A 13549-nucleotide genomic window follows, 5' to 3' on the forward strand; every position below is an offset into this window, starting at 1 on the left:
GTTACTGGGATGAGTTTTAATTCTGTGATCTGTTTCTCGGGCTGTACAAGAGGGAAGGAGGGAGGACAGTCCTCACAATCAGATGGTAAAGAGGGACAGGCAGAGGGATAGGATCAAAAAGGAATTGACTCAAACCTTGGTTCATCCCTCAAGCCAGAACTTATTAACATTTAAGGAACATCGTGTTCCCTTCCCCCCCCCTCCCCCATTTCCATGGGCCTCTGCATTTCCTGGTTCCCTCTAATGAAAAATCAGTGCTGGGATAAGAGTTTCAACATTCGGGATGGGCCTGAACTAGCATGCCAATTCTGAACACCTATGAACATGGGTGGTGGTTCAGCATCTGGATTCAAATTTTTCTTGTGCCCCTACCTGGGCTAATCTAAAATGCCAGATCCAAACATCCCTGAATTTTAAAGTGTTTGAAATCCTAGTCCCTAATTTTGCAGTTTGAGTCTATTTCTGTCTGGGGCCACATACTAGGGAGTTCTACATGAAAACTGTTAAATAAACCGTGATTTCAAAGAAAAGCTTTGGGAGGTTGCTTTAATTGTCAGGGTTTTCTTCCCTGTTCCATCCCAGTAGCTGGCATACATCGTGGCAGTAATAGTAGTGGAGACTTTCAATTATGTCTTTCAACCAGCATTGTTACACTATTAATTAGCGGGAGGCTGCTGCGGCTCTAATGGGCTCTCAAGACGAGATAAACATCGGCTGTGTTTAATCTTCTTTTTATTCAATCTTAGCTGGATTTTGTTAAGCAAAGGCAGGAAACAATAGAATCAGAAACATTTAATATTTCAGTGGGCTTTCCCCTTCCATAGATCAGGCCTCATCCAGAGCCCTTCTCTCCTTAATTTCTGCCCTTCTGTGGGCTGTTTGGTTTGGAGGTGTTCTGGAAGGGACAGATTTCCCTAGAGAGAGAGAGACACCCTTTTTCTACCCAGCTTGTACCCCTTCTCTTCCCCTTAGGCCTCTACATTTCAGTGATCTCCTCTGAACAGAGGATGGGTTATCAACATTGCTCCTATCTCAGCCAGCAGGATCTCTGCTGCTGGGCCAGGTGACCAGCTCTTTCCCCACAGCTGAGCAGCCTATGCAATACCACTGCATTGCTGTGAGCCCAGGGAATGAGAGATCAACCTTTGAATCAGACCGGGGTGGGTTAGCGTGGGAGCACTTTATTCCCACCAGGGTCACCAATCTCTCCCTTCTCATCCTCTCCCTCTGCTGCCCAGTATGTGCATGGTGAAATAATCATGTGATGTCTGCAGCAAAGTCTTTCATGTCAAATGGTTTCTCCAATAGTGTGTTTTAGAAATGGAATTTTTGCCCTGTGCTGTTACTGTTTCCTTTCATCATAAATATTGATAATCCAGTGAGGGATTAAATCATGGTTGACAGTTTTTATTTCAGAGGATGGCTTTTTGGTGGGTTTTTTGTTGTTGTTGTTGTTTTACTGTTGCTATGGTAACTCCAGAGCATTTTCTTTAGTGCTTCCAATTTTTTTGTCAAGAAATCTTCTTCTCTCTTGCTTTCTGTGGCTGCTGCTTTTCCTTCTAAAATGTTTTCTTGTTGAGCAGTTAGGCAGGTTTCTGATACAGGGTGAATGCAAGTGTCACATGTTGTCATTGAGCAGATTCTCCTTGTAATGTCATTTTGCCTTGAGTGCCTTCCATCCCAAAGGACCCCAGAAGCACAGACTGTCTGTACCTGCCAAGAACTACCTGCAGAGCCAGACACTTCTCTGTAGGAATAGAAACACAGTCTTTGGTACCAAAATCCCAGGCCTCTACCACATGGGCTAAAGGAGAGCTCTTTCAGTTGGGAGTTGTAAGTCTGGGGCAGCCACTAGAGAGAGAAATTATTGTAAATACTAAGCTGGTGAAATATACCCCACTTCTAAAATGCAGCCCGTCTGAGGAGGACAGCAGCCAGCTCACAGCAAGGAGTTGGAAAGAAAAGTCCTGGACAAGGATCCAGAGGCAAGCCCCTGTTCCGACAAATCATTCTAGAGGATATTTTAACACCTTTGCAGGGCAGACAGGATCTGTGGTTTTAACATCTCCACTTCTTCCAAACATGAAACTTGCTCCAGAGCTAGAAACCATTTTATCTCAGCTAAGACTGCCAGCAGTGGATAATTTTGGATTATGAGAGTGGTAGGGAAACCAGATGTCCTTCTAATGTCTGTATTCCACTTTAAATGGCTCAATCCCAGACTGCAGCGGCATTTGTGTGTTTTGTCAGAGCTTTGTCCCTGAAGCAGTTGTGTGAAGGGTAAGGGAATGGCTATGAAATTATTACTCATCAGTACACCCTGCTTCTGAGGTTTCTCTGATGTGGTTTGGCTTTGGAGGAGCTTGAAATTTGGCTTTCGTGAACGGTGGTTTGTCTTTGAGTAAGTTAGTGTAGCAATCACGGTCTGCTGCACTAGATGAGGAGACAGACTTGTAATAGAATTAATGATATACTTGTAAATATTTTCTGACTTCCTGTTGCTCTGTTTCTTCTGAGCTGGAATCTCCTCACCTGCTTTATTACTAGCAATTGGAGTTTTTAAAAATGTAATAAACTTTCATCCTAAGGGATCCCCAAGGACTTGACACATGGTCTGTAGGGCAATCATTTCACTCCCTACTAACATGCAGCCACCTCTGGAGTGGGTTACAGCAGCTGTGTAATAGCTCACAATAAAACTTCAGGGCAGAATTGAAGAAAACAATATCCAGTTGAAATTACCAGAGGATTTTAGAGTGCAGAACTGGAATTTGGGCAGCAATGCTCATGTTCTGTTCTTGAAGCAAGTGCCAGAGGCTCTTTAACCATTAGAGGTCAGGGCCTCCTGTTTTTAAATTGGAGCTGGTTGAAAATTTTCAGCTGGAACTGGGTCTTTTTATGGAAAACCGAATCTTTGTCTCAATGAAATTTTTTGCAAAAAGTTTCTTCTTTCCATGGAAAATTATTTGTTTTTTTAAAAAAACAGATGTCTGGAAATTACAATATTCCAATTCAGATATGCTGCCACGGTGCCTCATGGGAGTTGCACCAAATATCAGAGGGTTGTATCAAGTATCATGTTGATTCTGAAGAAGTGAGTTTTTTACCCACAAAAGCTTATGCCCAAATAAAACTGTTAGTCCTTAAGATGCCACCAGACTCCTCATTGTTTTTATGAGACTTGTAGTTCAGTTGGTACATGGGACTATTCTCCTCCAAAGCCAGACTTCATCTCCCATGAGATGTAATGGGCCATCTGTAAAATGGGGATAAACCTTGCTTTGTCTGTCTAGATTATGAACTCTTCAGGGCAGCAACTGTCTGTTCCTATGTATCTGTACAGTGCCCAGGACAAAATAGGACCTGATCTTGACTAGAGACTCTAGGCTCTACTGGAAGATAAATAATACACAGTAATATCTGTTACTCTTTGCAATTTTAACCAAGGTGTTTTTTGGTTTTTTTTTACCAATAGGTCCCTTGAAGTCCGCTATTTCACCTATGGAATCCTCTTTGGATGCGGCAGTTCCTTTGCTTTCCAGCCCTCCCTGGTCATCCTCGGCCACTACTTCAAACGCCGTCTAGGCTTGGCAAACGGCGTCGTGGCTGGAGGGAGCTGCCTCTTCTCAATGTCCCTTCCCTTCTTTTTGAAAACAATCGGGAGCACCATCGGGCTAGCTCACACTTTCCAAGTCCTCAGCGCCTTTATGTTCATCCAGATTCTCTTGTCTCTGACTTTCCGGCCCATCTTGCCACCATCTTGTGACTCTTACCATGATAGACAAGATAAACTGGCCAGCCGGAACATGAAACAGCAGTGCGGGTCTCAGATGCGGAAGTATTTCAACATGAGGGTTTTCCGGAGACAGACGTACCGAATTTGGGCTTTTGGGATTGCGACAGCTGTCCTGGGATACTTTGTACCTTACGTGCATCTGGTGAGAACATTCTAGGGGTGATAGAGGTGACCGCATGTGTGGGAGGGGAGAATTATTTGTATCTCTATCTTTTTCTAGCAGGTCTGCTCCTCAAGTGTAGGCCCTTGCCCCACCCCACATCTTGGCTGTGCTCTGAGTGCTGTTGATAGGCTCCAGTAGGAGCCTCATCTCCAGTACTCAGCAGGAGGGAGCATCACCACAATGTGTGGGAGATGCAAGGGGATGAGGGGAGAGACTAAGAATATTGCTCCTTCCTAGAGATTCTAAGGTGGTGGGTGCCATGCTGAAGGACCTTTCCACAGCTCAGACAGGTGGCTCGATAGCCCCCTGAGCTATGAACAATCACACCCAAGCATGTTTCCAGCTAAAAAGTCCCATTGATTAAAGTGCTGTAATTGCATGTAGTGCTTCACAAAGCCTCTGACAGTACATGGCCCTTGCTCCAAAGAGCTTCCACTCCACCACAGGGAAGTCCAATAGAGGCTCAAAATGGAGGGAGCTATGGGGAGGCATTATGGGTGAGAAGGTCAGGACAGGGAGGCTTCAGGTAAGAAATGGGTTTTGCGGAGGAGTGGGAGGATGCTTGGCACATGTGAAGTGGGATGATTTTTGAAAAACATGAGAGGGATGGGCCACGCTGACAACTGAGGAGCAAAGAGAGCAGGGAAGTGAGAGGTGAAGGAGGACACAGGATGAGAGGAAAACAGGAATGGATGGAGCTGCGGATAGTCTTGACGATAAGAGGGTGGAGTGCGATGCAGAAGCTTCTCTTTGAACAGAAATAGTGAGAGGCAGGAGCTAGCTTTGGAGTGTTTCACTAATAGAGAATTCTGATTGGCTGAGCCTCCCCATGGACTTCATCTGTGTAGTAAGTCATGGCAGGTAGGACAATTACCGCATGCCACTGAAGTGGACTTTGGAGGCGTGAGGCTGAGGGACTTTAAGCCCTTGAGTGCTGAGGTTAGAGCACTTGCTGCAGTTTATGAGAATAGGTTACCAAACTGACCCATTTGGCTCAAGCAGAGAACCACCTAGGAAATGTAAGAGCCACCACGTAATACATAACTTAGGGCCGTGCTGTTACCTTTGTGGAATTGAAGCCATAAGAAGCCGTGAGGGAAATAGGTCTGTGCAGTTACTGGACATCACTGATAAGGTGGGCGATGCTGGTAGCCTGTTACGTAAGGGCTGCCATTATGTTTGGTGCCCTACAGTGGATCTAGCATTATGCAGCCATTCTCTAATACCAATTAATCCCTTGAGGGGAATTCTATACATGGTTATAATTAGTACACAGAAATAGACCTTCCTCTTAGAGATTCCTGTTTTAATGTTTGACAGTCCCAGCAAGTCCGTTTTTGGTGTGTGCAATTAATAGGTTTGTTGAGGATTAATGTCCTTATTTTCCTCCCTCCCCCCTAGATAAAGTATGTGGAGGAGGAGTTTAAGGAAAACAAAAAAGAATGGATTCTCTTGGTTTGCCTTGGAGCCACGTCAGGGCTTGGGCGCTTGGTTTCTGGCCGGATTGGTGACTGTATTCCTGGACTGAAAAAGATTTTCTTGCAGGTATGCTATGCCTAATCCTCACAAAAGTGCATGCTAAGAATGATCGTTTTACTACCATGGGATGATTTGTCCATACAAATATCAGTACTCTGCACTTAGCACCTTTCATCCGGGGATCTCTGAGTGATTTACAAACAATTAACCCTCCCAACCCCTCGAGAGGTAGAGAAATATTATTAAATCCATTTTACAGAAGGGTCAGTTGAGGCATAGAAAAGTTAAGTGATTTACCCAGGATCTTGCAGCACCTCTCTGACAGAGCTAGGACTAGAACTCAGGGAGTCCTGACTCCTAGCATCTTTCCCTGACCACTAGACACACTGCCTTCCTCTCTGGATTTTGTGAGCAGACCGTTGAAATCAAGTGGCTGATCCATCAGATAGCCCTTCTCAAGGCTTCTTAGAAGGTCCTTCTCAAGGTTTTGGGTGTAGTGGCTCTCCAAGGAAAAACAGAGGATCCCAGGGCACCATTGGGTTGACAGTAGGGGGTAACACTGGTGTCCTGCTCTGTATTCCTTATCATAATTAAAAAAAAAAACAAAAAAAACAAAAAAAAACCCTGGTTCTGATCGCAAAGAGCTTGTCTACACCATGTGGCAATGTGCACTACGGGGGTGTGATTTCTAAAGCACACTAACGTGTTGAGCACTAATTGGTCTGTGTAGCCCCTGCTGGTGCTCACTCAAGGTCCTTCCTGCTCTTTAAAGTGGTACTGTCAGCAGGGTCTCCATAGATCCAATTAGTGCACAACACATTCATGTGCTTTAGAAATCACACCCCATAAGAGTGCATTACCACACCGTGTAGGCAAGCCCCGTGACTGACTGTGAGCTGTTGCTACGTTTGCCTTCATGGTACCTGTTCCTTTGGGATAACTAAAGTACGAGAGGTCTTCTACAGAACTATATTCTCGTCTCTCTTTCAGTGTCAAATTCAGTCCTGCTATAAGAGGAGCAACTTCCCTTGCTTCAAAGGAATTGCTCCCACTTATACTAGGACAGAATTGAGCCCTTCTAAGCAGCATGGGCTAGAGTCACAAAAGGAGTTAGGTGCCTAAATCCCAGAAACAGGCCCAAATGGGAATCACAAAACCCCCGCTCAGGTGCTGCTGAACCCTGTAGGCACCTAAACTTGCTTGGCATCTCAAATTTTGCAGTAAAAGTGCCCTGAGCGCTTATATTTCTGCCTCTATATATGCGTGTTGCAGCCCTAAGTCCCAGAGCAATGCAAGACTGGGGGGAGATAGGCATTCCTCCACCTACTTCACCTGCAGAGCCCACCTACCAGATCGGGCCCATATAGGCAAGTTTGCACAAAACAGCTGGAAAGATGGGGGAAGAGGAGAGGGACCTCCCTCTTAACTTCTGTGCCCAGTGGTTAAAGTACTCACCTGGGACATGGGAAATCCTGGTTCAAGTCACCCCTCTGTGTAAACGGAGGAAGGACTTCAAACAGGGATCTTCCATCTCTCAGGTGAGTACCCTAACACCCCCCCACCCCCCCGGGTGCAGTTTCTTGCAAAAACAGAGTAGGCCAAAAAAAAAATGGTTTGCAGCTGAGAATCCCAAGTAGAGGGAGGTGCCTCCCTGTAGTCTGAATTTCGGAACTAACTCCCTGAGGGGGCGGGGTTTAAGACCCATCCTTTGCCTTGGCACCTCTCATTGGCTCGCTTAGGCGGAGAGCCACCTAGCTGACTGGCTTTTGAGAATCCCATTCCTAGGAGCCTAACTCAGGCTTTGTGAATCCGAGTGATTTTCTAGGCACCTGAAAGTTAGGCAGGTCGATGCTGAGCGTAAAACCGCATACACTCCTTTGTGAATCTAGCCTCACGTGTAATGTCAGGTAGATCTGCAATGTGGGGCTAAAACACTTACGGTCTTTATTGCCCTTGTATAGGTGTGTTGCCTCATTTCTATTAGGGTTGTAGCTTCTGGAGAAAGAAAATCTGAGTAGCATTCCTGCCTTTTCTTTCTATAGTTTAGGCAGGAAAGGAAATACTAGTGTTATCTTTCAAACTAGATAGCTTTACCAAGACTAGAGGCTTGCATGCAGTTCCAAGAACCAGGAGATCTAAATATTTATTCTTGCAGCTCTGGCAAAGATCCTACAGGCTGTAAAAAGGTAACCAAATACAATGGGCAGTATTTGCACCCTTTTAAAATCACCTTAATGAGGGCCTTTGTATTGCGTGATGTGAAACACTTAATAGGTTTGCTAATATGCTGGGCTTTTCTTCCCCTGCAAGTTTTTCCTCTTCGTTATTTCTACAAACTCTTCATTCTCTGTAGTTAAGTGTTCTCTTTAGGGTTCTGGGCCATGTTACCTCAAGCATGTGGCATAGGGGAGGCAAAGTCAGAGCTTGATAAGCAGAGTTTTGCATTGCTGCTGTTTAGAATGGCTGGGCTAACCCTTACAGCATGGAGCACTTTTTACTTAGGGCCAGACTCCTACTGGCATTTTCAAAAGAGCCTAAGTGAGTCAGGCAACTTACATAGATTTCAATGAAGTTAGGTGCTGAATCTGCTCAGGTGCTTTTGCAAATGCTGTGAGGTGCCTTCCTGCATTTTTAAGTGCCTAAATGCCTTTGGAAATCTGGCCCTGTTGGATAAGTAGTGAGTGTTCCAAGGCAGAGGGCAGGTGGGATGCCCGGAAGCAACGTGTCAAGGTTAGGAGAGTGCCAGGCAATTAAGCAGTTCAGTTGGAAGCAAATATTGGGGGCAGTGAAGAAGGTGTGGCCATTCTGGAGAGTATGTGGGGTCTGGAAAAGAGACTGGTTGCTTAATGGATGTCGTACTTGGCAAGGTCGGTCCAGACACTTGTAGCCAGAAGGCTAGGGAGCTGGCAGTGGGTTCCTAAATTATTTGCATAACTTCTCCAGAAAGCTCTCTTCTCTTAAAATGAAATGCTCTCAAGTCACCAGAAGAAAACTACAGACTGGGACTATGGGGAATAATAATCTGTCTCTAATGCCCCTGCTGCCCTTGGATTTGTATTAGGAAGTCATGATTTTGTCTTCTGTCACAGTTACCTTGGTGATGTCTATACTTTGCCTCTTCAGGTTGCCTCTTTCATGCTTCTGGGCCTCATGTGCATGATGATCCCTCAGTGCCAAGCATTTGAGGGGGTCATTGTCGTCTGCCTCTTTCTGGGACTTTGTGATGGATTCTTTATAACCATCATGGCCCCCATAGCCTTTGAACTGGTTGGACCCATGCAAGCTTCTCAAGCCATTGGCTATCTCCTGGGACTTATGGCCATTCCAATGACAGCTGGCCCACCAATAGCAGGTCAGTAACCATCAGAACATAGGGCCCCAATATTTAGTTAGAATTCTGTCTCGATTTCTTTGCATTAAATTATTGGAGGGATGATGTGTTGTTAGAGGAGTAGGATTGTGACCTTCACCTGTTCTCATATTATGTGATGCAGTTTCTTACGTTTATTTGATCCTGTATCCACTTTGACGTTGGCTGAAATACGTCTACAGTTAGCCCTTTTTTCTGTTATTTAATTGCCAGCAGTTTTCCCTTCTGGCAGCTGAGTAATTGAAAAAATGAGCAGAGGATGATTCATTTTCAAGGCAATTTAATCAACAGATTTTTTTAGCACAATTAATACCAAAATTGCCCAGAGTTAGTGAACATTCCAGTAACCTGGCAGAGATCTGGACTTAAAGTTATGTAGGTGCCACTTATGCTCTGCTCTCATATGAAATTTAGGATTGGAGTTTTGCCTGATCGGCAAAGGATAAGGCCCTAAATTGAGTCAAATCTAAAGATTATATGCTTAGGCCCTGATCCTAGAAAGACCGGATACATATTTAAGCATGGGAGTTGTCTCAAAGTTTTTTAAATTGAATGTGTGTGTAAACCCTCTGCAGGACAGGCCCTTGAACAAGAAGAGCATCTGCAGTTGCACTAGCTAAGCTAAAAAATTAATTAAGGTTGTCAATCCATAGATAACTGGGCATAAACTGATAACCAGCTGTTTTCAGCAAGAAACTCTGGCTGTTGCAGAATTATAAGCTTTATAGCACTATTCATCAGAAGTGGGTTATCAAACACAGGATAAGGTGTCTTTCATTTATACAATTCCTATGTAGGAAAATTCCCAGCAGCCCCTTCCTAGTGAGTTTACAACAGCCCTAGAATTATGATGGCAGTAAATGCATCAATCTCAGAAGCCTGGCCATCTCTGAACTCACTGAACTAGTAGAAGTGCAGAGTCATGATTGGGTTTGGAGGGATTCATTTATAATTGGTACATGTCAGTAGCTGTTCATTTCTTCCCCAACCAAAAAATTAACTAAAATATGCATCAGCAAACCAAATATTACAAAGGAAGGAAATTAAGAACGAACCAATTGCACTTATAGATTGTCCTTACCCTCTTTACTTGTCATATTTGTTTGGCAATCAAGTATTTAAGAAATTTATCTGAAATGTCTGATTATTAAATACCTTGATTTTATTTTTGTGGTGAATCTGAGATTCTACTTTCAGCTCTGATTTAAATAACAATTAGCATTTGAGATTCTGATTCTTAAATTTCTAAGTGTGAAAATGCCGTTCTGATACAATTTTTTAAATACCAGAAGATTCCACTCTGTGGAACTAAACTTCAATATTATTCCATGCTTTAAATATCAAATCCCTCCAAGTCTAATTTATGATGGAGTTGGAGAGAGACTAAGTTGTCTCCTCTTTTGATTTAGGAAGCTTAGATTAGCCATCAGACGGAAGCAACAACCATTGTCCTTCTGTTTTTCAGGATACCTCCATGATTATTTTGGGAATTACTACTTAGCCTTTTACTTAGCTGGAGTTCCCCCAATTATTGGGGGCTTGGTCCTGTCTGTTGTTCCTCTGATCCATCAAAGAATGCTCAAGAAGCAGCAGATGGATTCTGGCAAAGACAAGATGTTGGTTTCAGAGACTGTCATGAACGGTGAGCTTCTTCCAGGCTGTCCTGCTACTGAGGCACACGGATAAAGCCTTTCCTCATGCAGCCATCCACACCCAGACACACACACACACACGTTATCACCACCAGCATCTTCTCGCTTGACTGAGCACAGGCCCTTTCCTAAAAGGAGCAGGACATTCCCAGATTGCAGATGAGCGGCACCAAATACATAAAGAAAAGAGTTCTCCTCGTTCAAGCATTAGCTAGCGGAGCCATTTTTCAGGATGTTTTGATTTGAAAGTTGTGTCTTTCACCAGCACTTTTCTAAAGAGAATTCTCACTAGAGCTCTAACTCCATTTCCCCTCCACGCCCCCAATTTTCTGTTTGTCACAGCAATGGTTTACAGTTAATTAAACGCCTTTAAAACAGGCTGCACGTGGAGCTTGTTAACCCTTTTGATTTTAGTTTCAGATCTATCCTATCACACAGCAGTGTCAGTGCTGCTTAGATGATGACTTGGAGTGGGATTCCATTCCATGCCACCTCAGTTCAATCTGCAGTTAACAAATTCTGACTGTTTTTTGATCCCATGTGAAGGCAAAAGAATTCCAGTGGGGGTAATCTTTGTATCTTTTATGAGAGTGCTCTGTCTCTCCCTGTCCTTCAAAGAATCTATCTTTGAAGCTGTCAGCATGCTTTTATGGACCATCAGTGAACCTCGGTAGTATGGTCTGTCAGCAGACTCAAATTCCTGCCATTCGCTCCTTGATGTCCCATATTAATGTACACCAAGAAGGGAACAGCCGCTTACTATCTAATCTTATCCTAATTGGCTGTAGACAGTGAAGGTAAGTTAACACATTGGCTACTTCAGATGTGAGTTTCACTGGTCTCAACACTCCTGTCTTTCCATCTGTTCTTGGAGTATGCTGCATTACAGTGGAAGAATGCTTATGACCACTTGCTGTGACTCACAGTGTGTTACTGGTCCCCACCAAAGATTTAGGGCTTTGGGTCACTGCACGAAAAAGAGAGGGTGCTGACAAAACAGAAGGGAAGAAAAGGAAGTAAAAAAAGCATGATTGGCTTTGTGCAGCTACTATGGATGGCTAGTTCCATCCATTCAAATTTACTGCTCTGAAAGCCAGGAATCTGTACCATTTCCCAGTGGCTCAGTCATTCGTCTCCGTTTTCTTGACCAGTAACTAAATTAGTAGGCTTCCAAGCCATCCATTGCAAGGGGAATTAACAGTGGCTAACTTAGGATGCTGTAATCATTAAAATACTAAATTTGCAAGGCAACGAAATTACTAGCATTGAATCCTCCAAGAGGAACAGTTATTTGGAGCTGAGTCCTCATGTTGACACAAGACAGCATTGGCCTGAGCCATTCCAGTTGGTTAACTCCTCATTTAGTATTATTTTTGTAACTACGTTGCAGTGTGTGGGTTAGTTTTCACTCAGAATTCTGAATCCCCTAACGTACCTGTAGGGCTGTCAAAACGTGTGCTGTGTGAGCAGAGGGGTAATGCACAGCCGTGCAGATGAACTCACATGTGTCTGTTCTGTGTTACTCAACAATAATCAACATGTCAGTGTTACAGGAGCTGTGGGAAAAGACCAAACATTTTTTAAAAACAAAAATTGGTCTGCTGCAGTATTCAACTCTGTGCCCATGCAGGAGCCCTGCAGTGGGCCAGAGTGAGAGGTCGGTTTGGGAGGGGCGGGGATTGTGCAGAGGCCGATAGATGAGCTGGCTGGGTGTCCTTCTAAGTGATTTGCATTGTGAGAGAGGAGTGTTTTCTCTTAGTGCCACTGATGCAATATGTGGCTTTTAATCTCTGACTGTGCATTTGTGTGCTGTGAACGGCTCTGTGCTTGATGTAGGAAGAGTAGTGTCAGCTATCCAGCGGGATCGTTGCAAATCAAAATCGCCCGTAAGGCCTTGGTGCTCTCTGCCCTCCTATGAGCTAGCAGAGAGAAAGCCAGTTCTGTAGAACTTGCTAACTCTGGGGTTGCACTGCATCTAGTTCATAGAATCAAAGACTTCAGTACATCTTGATCGTGGAGAGAACGCGCAATAAAAATAAATTCAGCAGAAGCAAATTCACAGCATGGAATGAAGGCAAAACTCAGCACTGCACAGAAGCTAGTTATCACCAGGGCAGGGGTGGCAAATACAATATAGGGCTGAAGAGAAAGGGAGCTTCCCTAACTCCACGGTTATGAAACCAGTAAGCTGCTTGTTAACCAAGAGAAATGAGGTTCCCTGCGGATCTACCTCCAGTGGGAGCCCTGAATATCATAGGAAATCTGAGTCACAGATGGTTTTTCTAGGTTTCTGTATTGTAGATACGTCAGTGGGGGGGTTGGGGATATTGTTGGCCAAAAATGGAGAAATTGTGTTCTACGTGCGAAGTGATCATACATCTACAAACATTTTTTTACAAGCCATGAACTTTAAAAAAAAAATTGCTACCATTAAAAATGTTAGAGCAAAAATTAACAGATGGACGTACTATGGTAGCCTTTCTTTGTTCTCATTGTGAGTGAAGAAGTCTGTAAGCTTAAAGACAAAACACTGAGCCATAGACTTATCCCCAGTCCATGCCTACAAGTCCTGTTGACGTTTGCATTGGTGGGAGTTTGGCATGTGGATTGAGGGCTCAATATGCCCCTTTTGCTTTTACCAGCATTGCCTGTATAAGCTAAGGTCTTGTGTTCTGATCTTTTGTAAATTTCAGGCCCTGTAATATCTGGAGAACTAAATGGTATTTTGTAGCACTTATAACTTAACCCAAACAAGATGTGTCTTTTTTTCCCCTGTCCTCAAAGGATATGCATGCTTTTCTGTGACCTTATTTACTGTTATTCAATGGACGCAGTCTAACATATGAAGCAAATTTGCTAAACCGGTTTCTTATTTTGTGGCATCTATGCCAGGAAGCAGGCGACCCAGCAAGACTGGGCACATATCAGAGCCTGGGGAGATTGCGTCACCTGGATAGGTGCTTGTTGAACAGGCTTGTACTTCATATCAGTGCCTTGATATGGGCCAGGCTGTGATGCCTTTGTTCTACTAATAGTCTATCGACTTAAGTGGGATTTCACACTGGGGATTTCTTTATTACGCTGGAGTC

General features: G+C 44.0%; 1 protein-coding gene across 1 annotated transcript in view; it reads left to right on the plus strand.

Annotated features, from left to right (window-relative positions):
- The window catches only part of SLC16A2 (solute carrier family 16 member 2), an 87055-nt gene extending 73855 nt beyond the window's left edge, over positions 1-13200 (plus strand). The window contains exons 3-6 of the mRNA XM_073361105.1: positions 3476-3938; positions 5361-5504; positions 8562-8790; positions 10274-13200. Coding sequence (XP_073217206.1) covers positions 3476-3938; positions 5361-5504; positions 8562-8790; positions 10274-10494 — 1057 coding nt within the window. The 3' untranslated portion in view covers positions 10495-13200. The remainder of the gene's footprint in view (positions 1-3475; positions 3939-5360; positions 5505-8561; positions 8791-10273) is intronic.
- Positions 13201-13549: the final 349 nt, after the last annotated feature.

This window comes from Lepidochelys kempii, chromosome 9, assembly GCF_965140265.1.
Source record: "Lepidochelys kempii isolate rLepKem1 chromosome 9, rLepKem1.hap2, whole genome shotgun sequence".
In the NCBI taxonomy this organism is placed as follows: Eukaryota; Metazoa; Chordata; order Testudines; family Cheloniidae; genus Lepidochelys; species Lepidochelys kempii.